This window comes from Dama dama, chromosome 5, assembly GCF_033118175.1.
Source record: "Dama dama isolate Ldn47 chromosome 5, ASM3311817v1, whole genome shotgun sequence".
In the NCBI taxonomy this organism is placed as follows: domain Eukaryota; kingdom Metazoa; phylum Chordata; class Mammalia; order Artiodactyla; family Cervidae; genus Dama; species Dama dama.
Window position 1 is genome coordinate 21,413,507 of NC_083685.1, and position 12,463 is coordinate 21,425,969.

Here is a 12,463-nt window from a genome sequence, read left to right on the forward strand (position 1 = left end):
AGGCTCCCTGACCCGGAGAATTCAGCCCCCAGCTCTCCCTGTGGGTCCAGCCTGCAGAGGGCAGGGAGCCCCTCCATGGAGCACCCACTGATGCCGCTCTGGGGTCGCCCCCCCCACCCCCTCCCCTGCTTCCCAAAGCCTGGGAGGTCTGCGGAGTCACTGCCAAGGACTAGGGCTAAGACCAGACTGCAACCAGTCTCCCACACCACCCCCGCCCCTGCCAGGAGCATGGGCGGCCGCCCCCATGCCTCCCGAGGAGGCAGGTGGCAGAGGACAGCATCGAGGTGGGTACAGGTGACTTCAACACGTCCGAAATTGCCAGTGCAGCAGGAAGTCAAGCGTGAAATTAACTTTAACTCAGAGGCCCCAGCGCGCAGACACAGAGAAATTAAAGTGACAGGGCAAGGTCCTTGGGGAAGGGATAACCTTCCACCTGGTGGCGATTACAGAGGTGGGAGGGGAGGGAGCCTGGGAGGAGCCCCAGTCAGGGTGAGCTGGTAAAGCTTTGCACTCTGAGAAAGAGAACGCCTCACCCCAGCCCCAGCCTGATCTGTCTTCTTGTCCTTATCAAGCTATCATTATATCACAGACTACATATTTTTTATGATCTGTCTGAGCCACCAGAATGGCAGACCTCCTCATTCACTACTCTCTCCCTGGGGCCCAGAACGGTGCCTGGCATAGAGCAGGTGTTCCTAAATATCTGCTGAATGAATGAGTGAATGAATGAGGGAGGAGAACTCTCTTGGTCTCTGTTGATGAAGTGAGAAAAATCACAGAACACTTCCTACATGCCTGACACTGAATAACTTTTAGGAATTCATTGAATCTTCAACCCATCTCACAGATGGGGCAACCAAGGCACCAAGAGTGACTGGCCTCATGAGCCAGATGCTTGTGGTCCTCAACCTGCCCCACCCCCAGACCATGGGCTCACAAAAACCCCATATATCACTTAAAGTAAACCTCATCACTAGCCTCCTTTAGCACAGATAATAAACCCAAAACTCGTCACCAGCCCTAGGTGATCTGCCTAGCACCTTCTTCTCCTTCACCTACCCCTTCAGGAAATGCCAGCCTTCTCTGTGATCCCGCCAGCTCAGTCCAGCCCCAGGGCCTTTGCAACGCCTTTTCCACCTGCCTGTGGTGGGGGGAAGGGTCTACATGCCAGCTGCTGCTTGGTCTCTGAATGTTCCCTCAGCTGTCAGGCCCTGGCCCAGGATCCCCTTGGCTAAGTCACCCCTCACATTCTCTCCCATCAGCCTGTTTGCCATCTTCATAGCATCTTTTTTTTTTTGTCTTTGTTTTTTTTTTGGCCATGCCACACAGCATGTGGGATCTTAGTTACCTGACCAGGGATGGAACCCATGCTCTCTGCAGTGGAGTCTTAACCACTGGACCACCAAGGAAGTCCCTTCATTGTATTTTTTAAAGTAAATGACCGCACTGATTTAATCATGACCACACTGAAACTAAAATTACAGAAGTGATTATGATTTCAGTGGCAAACTATGGGGGAAAAAATTAAAATTCTAAGAAGAGAGCAATTCAAATAACTTGCTTACAGATACATTTTTCTAACATGAAACAGACCACTTTATCACCGAAGAAATCTCAAAATTATTTATCTCTATGTTTTAAACTTAAACATGTTCATCTGTGACTTAGATTTGGAGTAAATTTCACTAGGCAGTTACCTACTTAGCCAAAATGTACTCTAGTAGAGGAGAACTGTCCTCTGATGAAGATTATAGGATATAAAAATTGGGCACTGGTTTCAGTAAACTCATAGTTTTATTTTACTTATATGTAGCAGTATCTTATCAGTTAGTATTATTTGTATGGATACCTTTTGCCTTTGTTGTTTGGATCCTATGGCCATTTTTATAACCTGAAATCATCCACGCTATTCAGCCTAAAGTATTACTCATTTGTAGTCTAGTGAAAAAAATGTATGCAAGACTTCTAGTGTAATAATACTGCTATCAAAAATTGTTATGCTGAAAGGAAAAATACAACTCGGTATATTAAAGCATAAAGAGCTTAAGACAGCTATGTGACCGCAGTACTTTTTATTCGCTGATATCTTCTCGTTTACTTAACTTGTTTTCTGCCTCCACTGCTAGACAAAGCTTAATCAAAGTATGGGGAACTTCGTCTTGTACACAGTAAGACCCCAGGTCCTAGAACAGGGTCCGGCACATAGTGAGTGTAATAAATGTGTATAGAACGATTGAAAGTTTCCAGCAGGCTCTGCTCAGCTGAGAACATGCCACATTCATCCCCTAATCCAGCCATGAGAGGCCCTAAAGGGCCCCATGCCCTCACCCAAACTCCATCTGAGGCTCCCCTACCCCCAGCAGTGGCCCCAGGAAGCTTTATAAAGGACTAATGTGGCCTGAATGGAAAATAAACCATGTAGTGTTGAGAGGGATTTGGTACCTGAGCAGTGAACACACTCTCGAGGCCAAACAAAAGCACAGGCCACATAGGACACGGAAAACCCAGGGATACCCCAATGCTCCCCTGGACAGCACATCCCACAGCCCCTGCCAGCCACAGGCTGAGTGGCAGGCAGCAACGAAGGTGAGGTGGGTACTCCCAAGCCCAAATAAGCCAGGGACCTCGATGGCAACAAGAGATTTTTCTAGGTTGCTTCATCAGCCACTGGGAGCTGCAAGGGGGGGTGGCCCTGTTGGGTCACCAGAGCCTAGACTAGTCATGTGGGTCCAAACACTACAAGAGGAGGGACCTCCCCAACAACTAGTCCAGGACCAGCAGATACTTGAAAACCATTAGGAGGCTTGCATGCCCCCAGGGATGGGGAGCTTACTGCCGCACATACACCCTGAAACTCCACCCCAAGGAAGTTCGGACAGTTAGACCAAATTGGACTGCCCATTGAACGAGCTAAGCACCGCCCTCCTGAGGTCACACAAAAATGAACCCCTGAACAGTTCAAAGATTGTGATCCCAAAGGACCTACCCATAACCTAACATTCCCAGAGTGTTCACAGCCACATGTTCTTCAACAGGCAAGACCCCTCTGACCTTTCAGACTCCTGGATAACGACATGAGGTAATATCCCCTCCTCGGCCAAGGAGGCTATGCTCCTACTAATGCATCCCCAGAAAAAAGTCAACCTCTTTCTGACAGCCACAATTCCTCAACGCCTGGTGCCCAACTTGGACACATAAAGACACTGGCCACCAGCACCGTCCTGGTGCCCCTGGTCTGCCAGCTCGGCCCACGCCAACTTTGTGTGGCACTTCACTGATATTTTTCCGCTTCTAGTGTTCATCTGGGAAAAGGCCCCTTCACTGGGCTATATCATACTGGCCATTCCAAAGCCTCTAGGTCTGGGTGAGTGCTCCCAGGTGCTCCCACACTGGGCTGTGTCACAGATGACCCTCTGTGTGGACCACAGATAGTCCTAACTATGCTTACATCGTAGCTCAAAGCACAGGGTCCCTGCTTTCTCCACGGCCACCCCCACGAGCACACACCCCTCCTCCTGGTAACAGCTTCCTTCAGCTCAAAGGAGGAGGACCTCCACCTCTGTCTCTCAGAAGCTATGCAAGCAGCTTGCCCACCCTCCCAAACCACGGTCTGTCTCCCAAAGTTCCATGGGGCCACTCCCTTGGCCCCTCATCACCTCTGCCTCTCCATCCAAGGCCCTGCCTGGCCCAGAATTCCTGCCCGAATCACCCCCTTCTGTCCCCTCCTCCAGCACCCGGCCCTGGCTGGGAGACCCGACGGGAACTGAGAACCCACATCCCATCCCGGGCCCCCCACGCCACTGCACGTCTGCACGGCTGCCCTCAAGTACTCACATTTTGATGTTCTCATGATACTGCCTGGTGTCGGAGGGCTGGTTGTACAATGGCTGCAGGAAAACAGAGAGGGAGGCAGGTCAGAGCTGGGCCAGGACTGTGGGCAGCTGGCGCGGGCTGGGCTGGCCACTGCCCTGTTGCGGCGCCCCAGGCCCTGGCATCAGGGAGCTGTCCACTGGTGTGAGAACCAGCTGCCGGCAGGCATGAAACGGAACATGGGGACCCAGCCCACAGCCCCAGCCAGGAACAGACTGTGACCCTCTGGGCGCAGTGATGGGTACTATGACCCCCTCCCCCGGGGCCGCCATGGCTGCCCTGCAGGACACAGGGCAGGGCTGGCATGAGCACCCAAGGACAAGCACACACATCCCAGGTGAGCTGAGATCAGCAACGGTCTTGAACAGAGAAAACTGTTCTAACACGGTGAGCTACCCTGTCACCACCAGGGACTGGCAGAAGAGAAAACAGCCCAACAGTGCCAAGGGTTGGCAAAGACGTGGGGAGATAGGAAGGCGTGTGTACAGCCGTTGGAAATATACACAGGTATCTGTGCCCCAGAGATGTGAAGGCAGGTGTGCCCGAGGACCCCCTCCCTTCCTGCAGGTGCCCTGGAAACAGTCAGGCACTGTGTCCCACCAGGAGATGGACCCCAGAATGCCCGGAAGGCACTGTTCATAACAGCAACACATTAGAAGCAAGCCAGGACTTCCTTGATGGTCAAGTGGTTCAGACTCCACGCTTCCAATGCAGGGGGCACAGGTTCAATCCCTAGTCGGGGAACTACGATCTTACATGCTGCACGGTACAGCCAAAGATGTTTTAAAAAGAAGCAAGCTAAGTATCCACCTTCAGAAAAAGGAATGAGGAAGTAAGGACTCGTTTACACCTCGAAGGCTACACAGCAGTGAGAAATGAATGAACTGGGTCCACATACAACAACAACAACAAGTGTGCAAATCAAAAGGAGGAAGTTGCTGCAGTGTCTGCGATGGGGCAAGAGCTGAGCTAGATGCTGTGTGTTCTCTCTCCTGGACGGCAGGGCTGCAGTTAAAGGCTAACCCCCCGGGCTCACATCCCGGCTCTGGCATCTTCCAGCTGTATGTCTCTGGGGGAGTGACTTCAGCCCATCTGTGCCCCAGGTTTTCATCCATAAATGGGGTTAAACTCAGAGAGTTGTTGTGAAGATCCAACGAGATAATGAATGCAAAGCTCTCAGCCATGCCTAGAAGACTGAGAGGCCCAAGAACTTTCAGGGTCATTATCACCATCAGGGTGCAGTGACTATATTCATGGGAGCAATTTTTCCTGCCCACCTTGCATTCATCCACACCCAGTGTTTTGTTTTTCTGTTTGTTCATTAGTCGCCCAGTCGTGTCCGACTCTTTGCAACCCCATGAATTGTCGACTGCCAGGCTCCTCTGTCCATGGAATTTTCTGGGCAAGAGTACTAGAGTTGGTTGCCATGCCCTCCTCCAGGGGATCTTCCCAACCCAGGGATCAAACCTGGCCCTCCTGCATTGCAGGCAGATTCTTTACCGACTAAGCCACCAGGGAAGCCCCAATGGGACAGATGCAAACTGTGAAAGCAGATGAAGCCTTTCTGCTCTTTCTTCCTCTCTTATTCACCTGCTCCCCCTGCCCCTCACCGTCAAGAAACTAAGTGTAGCCTGGCCTGCTGGAGGCAAGAAGTCGGCACGGAGGATAGCAGCACTAGCCAAAAAGCTAGAACCATCCGAGCCAAAAGCTAGAACCACCAGCTGATTTTCCAGCTGCCCACAGATGTGAGTGGGCTGAGCCCACATCAAGAGAAATTGCTCAGCTGACTTCTATACTTGTGGGAAATATCAACCTGTTGTTTAAATTTGGGGCCAGTTTGTTACCCAGCAGTTACTGACTGATACAATTACCATCCCCATTTTACAGATGAGAAAACCTAGTCTCTGAGAGATTAAAACATTTGCCTCTGGCTGGAAAGAGATGAGCTGATACCTGACTCCCACCTCTCGGCTCCAGCCCTGGAGGGAGGGGTTTACCCTTCTCTGCCTGTACCCTCCTCTGTGCGTCTCCTCCCGTATGTCTCTCTGTGTTGGCCTCTCTTCCTATCCCTCTCACTGCCTTCCCTCTCTCTGTCTCACACACCCACACAGGCAGCCATGGATGACAGTGGTACAAGACTCAGGTACAGAGGGTGATGGGCCAGGCTGGGCAGGCGAAGATGGAGATGTGGTGTCCTGAAGCCTCGGGGTAGGGCCCTGAGGTGAGGGATGATGGCATATCAGGCCCTGCCCTTGAACCAGCCCCTGAAGATGGAGCTGAACACACCTCCTGGCGTCATCCCAGCTGATGGGGACCACCCCCAAGCAGCATGGCACAGGTCCAACCTGTCATTTCCCCAGAGACAGGCCTCCTGACCTCCATGGACAGCCTTGGCTGAGGACAATTCGCCATTCCTCAGGCAATTCCAGGCCCCAAGCTCAGCTACTCCCCGCAGGATGGAGATGTTGCCCCATGGCTGGCACAGGCCATCTCCCCCCACGCTGGGTCAGCTGCTCTTCCAGGTGCTTGGCTCTAATCAAGAAGGTTTCCCCACCCCCACTCTGTGTATCTGAACAGCAGGGCAGCAGGAGAGACCACGGTCAGACTCAGTGCAGAACTTCCCAACCAGAGGAGGTTAACACCTCACTGCACACGACTGACAGCCCACATCTCGGGACGGCAAGGAGTCCTACAAAGATGCCTGTGCTTAATTCCAGGGCATTAAATGCTGTGCTTAATCGCGGGTGACTCTGCATCAGGTCTTTTATGTTCTCCACAAGCTAATAAAACACAAGCTTGGCGGGAGTGGGCATGCCTTACATGTTCACTTCGGGGAGAAGATGGGTCCCAATTTAAGTGATGGCGCTCCTGTTGCTAACTGTCAGCTTATGCCTTCAACAGTCAGGGCCTCAGCGTCCTCATCTGGAAAATGGGCATAGAGCAAACAGGAACTACCTTATAGGGCTTTCGAGAAGCCCAGGAAGTGTCAGATTTGGTGACTCAACTGCCTTATTTTGCTTTTAAAGATGGCAGTCTCCACAGTCTAAGGAGGCCAGGAAGGGCTGAAGGACAACATAGAGAGACCCCAGGTGCCAGTGATGGGCTGGGGGTGAGAGGCAGGGGGGTGGCCCGTTTCTACATGATGGGATGGGCCAGAAAAGAGGAGACAGACTTCCGGGAGGGCAGTGGGGTCCCAGCCCACCTCTGACCCACCAAACCCGCAGGGAAGGGATCACTTTCACCCTCCAGCCCTGCTGGATAAGACAAGGACACAGCACTCTGCCCCTCCAGGTGGCCTTCAGCAAGAGGCCAGGAAAAGTCAGAGAACACCATGGGGTGTGCTGCTTCTGACCAGAGGGGCTGTCCTCCAAGGAGGCACACTCGCTGGGCACTCTGAGATAAACAGACCTGGGCAGGAAGGAAACACTCTGGCCTCAGGAGGCTATTCGTTGCCCGGTCGTGGGAGTGAGGAAGGATCACAAGGCAACTTTGGCTGGTACACTGCTGGGGGGAGGGGGCAGGGCCAGAGGTGGGGGTTCCCCCCAGGGCCCCTCCTCACCACCCACAGGGGGCTGCACAAGGCCAGGGAAGACCCGCTTCCGTCCTGGGAGGCATGGCCTTCAGCCTTGTCCATGAGGCCACCTTGGCCTTCACACCCACACAGCTTTCTCTGCTACCATCCAGGTTTCACCTGTTGCCAGGGCGACCCAAGACCAAAGAGGTGGGACTTTTCCTGGTGGTTCAGTGGTTAAGAATCCGCCTGCCAGTGCAGGAGACACAGGTTCAATCCCTGGTCGGGGAAGATTCCACAGCGGGACTAAGCCCGCTTGCCACAACTACTGAGGCCCGGGCGCCTAGAGTCGGTGCTCCGCAACAAGAGACGCCAGCGCCGTGAGAAGCCCGCGCATCGCAACTAGAGAAAGGCTGCCCGCAACAACAAATACCCAACGCAGCCAAGAATAATAATAATAAACTGAACAACAACAACAAAAAAGATTTAGGAGGGGAAATCCCTGGCCCGGACCCCAGAGGAGCAAGGCAGGGCGGGAGTGGGGGAGCAGCTGGGGTTCCGATAGGAAGGCCCACCCCCTCCACGCCTGCATTTCCTCCTCTAGAAATGGGGGCACAGCTGATTCAGGAGGGAGAAAGAGAGCACACAGTGGAGGATGTGCCAGACTGGAAGGCCTGGGACAGAAATGACTAAGAAAGAGGAGCTAGGTCTTGGGGAGAAGGAAGGGGCTCCCCCTGAGGCCTGAGGGCAGGCAGCCGGCGGGTGGCCGAGAAGAACCAGGTGGACGAGGTGCTAGAAAGGAAGAGTCAGCGCTGGCCCTAGGTCCTCTGGTGACACCGCATTCTTAAAATAACACCTCTGAACAGGAAGGAAACCAGTGACTCAGAGCGGTATGGAGAGGAGGTGGGGGCTGGGCTGCCCCTTCCTCTGGGCCAGGCCTGGTCCCCAGGGCGCAGGGGTGGAGGGCCAAGCCCCGCTCGGAGCTGCCCGCGCTGTTATCTCTCTTGCCCACGCACGTTTCTGCAGGGCCCAGGACTCCCCCCAGGTCACTGTCTTCCTCGGCTGGCTGCTTCCTGGCTGCAGATGGGAGAGACCCCCGGGGAACTGGACTCCCCAGTGGTGCTACCCAGTGACCTGAGACCCGGGGTCAGCAGCACCAGGACCCCCTTCCCAGCCTGAGACAGGACTCCTGCGTAGCACGAAGCAGCTCTCTGCAAAGAGTGTTCCTCTGAGCTGCCTCTGCTTGGAGGATACCTCTGGCCACTCGGGCCTTGTGGTACCCAAGACAGAGGGCAGACCTGTGAGGAATTGGCTGGGCTCAGCACACCTCCCCACCTCATCTCTTGCTGTGTGACCCTGGGCAAGGCACTGCCCTCTCTGAGCCCCACCTAGAAAATGGATGGTGACATCTCCACAAGGCCTGACAAGGTAGGTGCTCTGTCAGCACGAGTCCCCTCTCCAGCCCCCCTGAAGGCCACCGAGTCAAGAGCCTATGGACTTCAAAAGGACTCCAGTGACAGCCACACAGCCCCCCCAATCACTCCAGACCTCCGCCTGCTGTGCCACCAGCCTTGAGGGAGCCTCGTCTCTGAGAACCCCAAGCAGAGGACGACATCCTCTCCCTCAAAGACCCAGGAAAGAATCAACGAGATTGTGAGGCCCACAGACACCCTGCTGTTCTCGGCGGAATTCCTCAGGCCTCCCGACCCAGGGATATCCCTTTAGGCCCACCCTGCCTACTCAGGAGACCCCGGGAGTAATTAAGTCAGGAGGGAAAGGAAGGGCCTCCAGGTCTAGAAATGGTTGAGGGGCCAAATCTAGTCCTGGAGCCCCCCTGGCAAGAAAAGGGGAACCAAGGTGAACAGCAGCTGACTGGTGGGGATGGAAAATGGTGGAGCGATGGATTGAAAATCATCTGGCAATTAATTCCTCAAGAGGTTAAACACAGAATGAATATGATCCAGCTGGGTGGATGAGACAGTAAAGAAGCTGCCTGCAATGTGGGAGACCCAGGTTCGATCCCTGGGTCGGAAAGACCCCCTGGAGAAGGGAATGGCAACCCACTCCAGTACTCTTGCCTGGGGAATCCCATGGACACAGGAGCCTGTCAGCTACAGTCCATGGGGTCGCAGAGAGTCGGACATGAGTGAGGGACTAACACTTTCACTTTCAGCAGGTCCAGGCTTAAATATCCACCCAAGAAAAAGGGAAACACATATCCACACGGAAATCTGTATGTTTATGTTCACAGCGATTCATTTATAATGGCCAAAAGCAAAATCAACCTAAAGGCCCATCAATGGCTAAAAGGATAAACTAAATGTGGTCCATCCATACAATGGAATACAATTCAGCCATAAAAAGGAATGAGGCAACCAAGACACAAGCACTTAAAAACAGGAAGCTGAGTGAGAGAAGCCAAGCACAAAAGGCCACGTGTTGTCTGATTCCACTGATATGAAATGTTCAGAACAGGCAAATCCATAGAGACAGAAGGCGGATTGGTGGTTGGAGGGGGAAGGGGTGGGAGGCGAGGAGGGGGAAGATAAGGAGGTGATAGTTCAGGGAACAGAGTTCTTTCTGAGAGGGTGAAATGTTCTCAAGTCAATTGTGGAGACGCTCACACACATCTGCTAACATACTAAAAACCACTGAATTGTACTCTTTAAATGGGAGAACTGTATGGCACGTGGATTACATCTCAATAAAGCTACTTAAAAGCTTTTTTAAAAAGAGGCTGTGAGAGACATCTCAGAAAGCATGCCCAACGGGAAGCAAGAGCTCAGGCTGGGAGCTTGTCACCCACTGCAGGAGGAGCACTGGGCCCTGTCCTTGAGCCATAGGAGCCCTTACCCCCACCCAACTCCCTGTCTGGCTCTGCCCCCTGCAAGGACCTGGGGACAGGAAGAGGCCAGCTGCTCACAGCTCCACAGTAGCCCATCAGCAGCCGGCCCCCCAGGCTGAGGAGCAGCTGCCACTGCAGAAAAAACTCCAGGGACAACAGTTCCACCCTCTGAGGCAACCACAACGCCGAGTGCCCGCCGTGGGCCAGGTGCTGTGCCAGCGAGCCTTTTCTGCACACGACTTCATTGGTCCCTCATCAAGATCCACAGCGTCCCCATTTCACAGATGAGAAGACTGAGTCCTTTTCCCAAAGCCATGCAGCAAACACAAGGTGGGGCCAGATTTAAAATTAGGCTCCAGATGCACAAAACTTTATTTCTGCCCCCCCAGCCGGTACACACACACAGAGACCCTCATACCATCCAGCAGGCGTGTCCCTCGTGCTGCCCCCCACATCTCTGCACCCACCCACGCCATGGGACACTGGTCCCGGGCAGGCAGGAGCTCTGGTCATCTCTCCCAGGACTCCAAAACCCCCGGCCAGGAGTTTCCACACTCCCGTGCTTCCTATCCTTGGTGACACAGAGGGTGACAGGTGCCTGAGAGAGAAGAGGCCTGGGTCTGCTTCTAGGCTCTGCTGCTGACCTGGCATCTTCCCATCAGCAAAATGACACTGACAATGGTAATACTAACAACAACTAACACTCCACGCTTACTGTCTAAGGGGTGGTGTGTTCAGGGCTTGACAAAAAGGTGTATGGCTCATCTTCACTAATGGGTATGTGCTATTATTTGTCCCAGTTTACAGGTGAGGAAACAGGGCACAGAGAAGTTAAGACACCTGCTCAGGTCACACAGCTACAAAGTAACAGACCTGGGAGTTGGACCCAGATCACCTGGCCCAGAGCACGGGCTTTCCGCAATCAGCCAGACCACATGGCCTGGACTCCAACTTATCAATCTTGCAGCTTGACTGGCCGGGCTTGGGAGCAAAGCCGGAGGACTACACATCCCCACCTCACCCCCAGCGCGGCCCGGCCCACCTGCCCACTGTTATCTGCCTGTCCCTCTTATCAAAGGGTGGATTTCCTGCCTCCTCCAGAGGACAGGGCAGCACTTGGCAACAGACAACTTCCTCCTTGCCTCCACACCCACCTGCCGCCCTGTCCACCTCTCCAGCTACCCCCCCCCAACTTCCCAGAGCACCCCACCCTGTTCCCCAGCTCACCAGCTCCACCTGGGGCCCCAGGCCTTCCAGAATCCGATGTGCAGCCTCGGCCTTCTTCTGCAGGGGGACGGAGAAGAGGAAGAATTAAAAAAAAATAAGACACCCAACGCGCACGCACACACACACACACAGAGAACGGATTATAAATAGAGGCCTCCTCCTGGAACACCAAGCAGCTGCCCAGTCCAGCACGCCCATCCAGGCCCCAGGGGCGGGTGTGGGGGGCGGGGAAGGTCCCCCTCGCCAGCCCTCCCTGGGCTGGAGACCAACACAGAGAGGCCTGAGCATCCCCACAGCAGCCCTGGCAAGCCCGCCAAGTTTCGATTCGAACAAACACACCCTGTTCTCTGGTGCGGGCTCCCCCGAAGCCCCCAGCTCAACGCCCCCCCCGACCAGGGCCCGGGGTGGGCACAGATCCCCAGCCAGGCCTCGAGATGCCTTCCTCTGCCTTGGAAGCCTGGAAGCCAGCTGGGTGTCTCCAATTACCTCGGAGCTGGTGCCGCCAGTGAGGGGGGAGGAGGCGGGGGAGAGAGGGTGAGATAGAGGCGTGGGGAAGATACCCTTTCTAGGATTCTTCTATTTCACAATCATGTGACTACTTCTGAGCTGCCCTGGGGCCTCCCCGCCTCCCTCCCCACTCACAACTCGGGACTTATTAGGAAAACAGGAACATACGGCAGAAGGGGCTAGGTGACTGCGAATTCAACAGGCTGAACCCTGACCATAAAGGTGGACGTTATGTCTGGGCCAGGCCCCCAGTTCTGGGACCACAGGGCCTGCTTGGCTGGGCCAGCTGGGGGATGGGGTGGGCACAGAGCTGGGAAAGGTGGCTTCGGGGGGTGTCTCTATCAAATGGAAATTGGGGTGCCCACAGCGCACACATGGGAGATCTGAGACCCTCCCGTGACCCAGGACAGGCTGGGTGCTCATGACTCAGCCCAACTCAGGGAGACCAGCCAGGACTCAGCATGGACTGGGAAGACAGGCCAAGCAATGCACCATCATTAGAT

The 12,463-nt window shown here is 54.3% G+C and overlaps 1 protein-coding gene across 22 annotated transcripts in view; it reads right to left on the reverse strand.

Moving 5' to 3' along the window:
- The window catches only part of NCOR2 (nuclear receptor corepressor 2), a 233,181-nt gene that overhangs the window by 115,703 nt on the left and 105,015 nt on the right, over positions 1 to 12,463 (reverse strand). For all 22 annotated transcript variants that reach the window (XM_061142080.1, XM_061142085.1, XM_061142082.1 and 19 more), the window contains exons 7-8: positions 11,454 to 11,510; positions 3,835 to 3,887 (exon numbers count right to left, since the gene is read on the reverse strand). In XM_061142080.1, the coding sequence (XP_060998063.1) occupies positions 3,835 to 3,887; positions 11,454 to 11,510 (110 nt within the window). The remainder of the gene's footprint in view (positions 1 to 3,834; positions 3,888 to 11,453; positions 11,511 to 12,463) is intronic.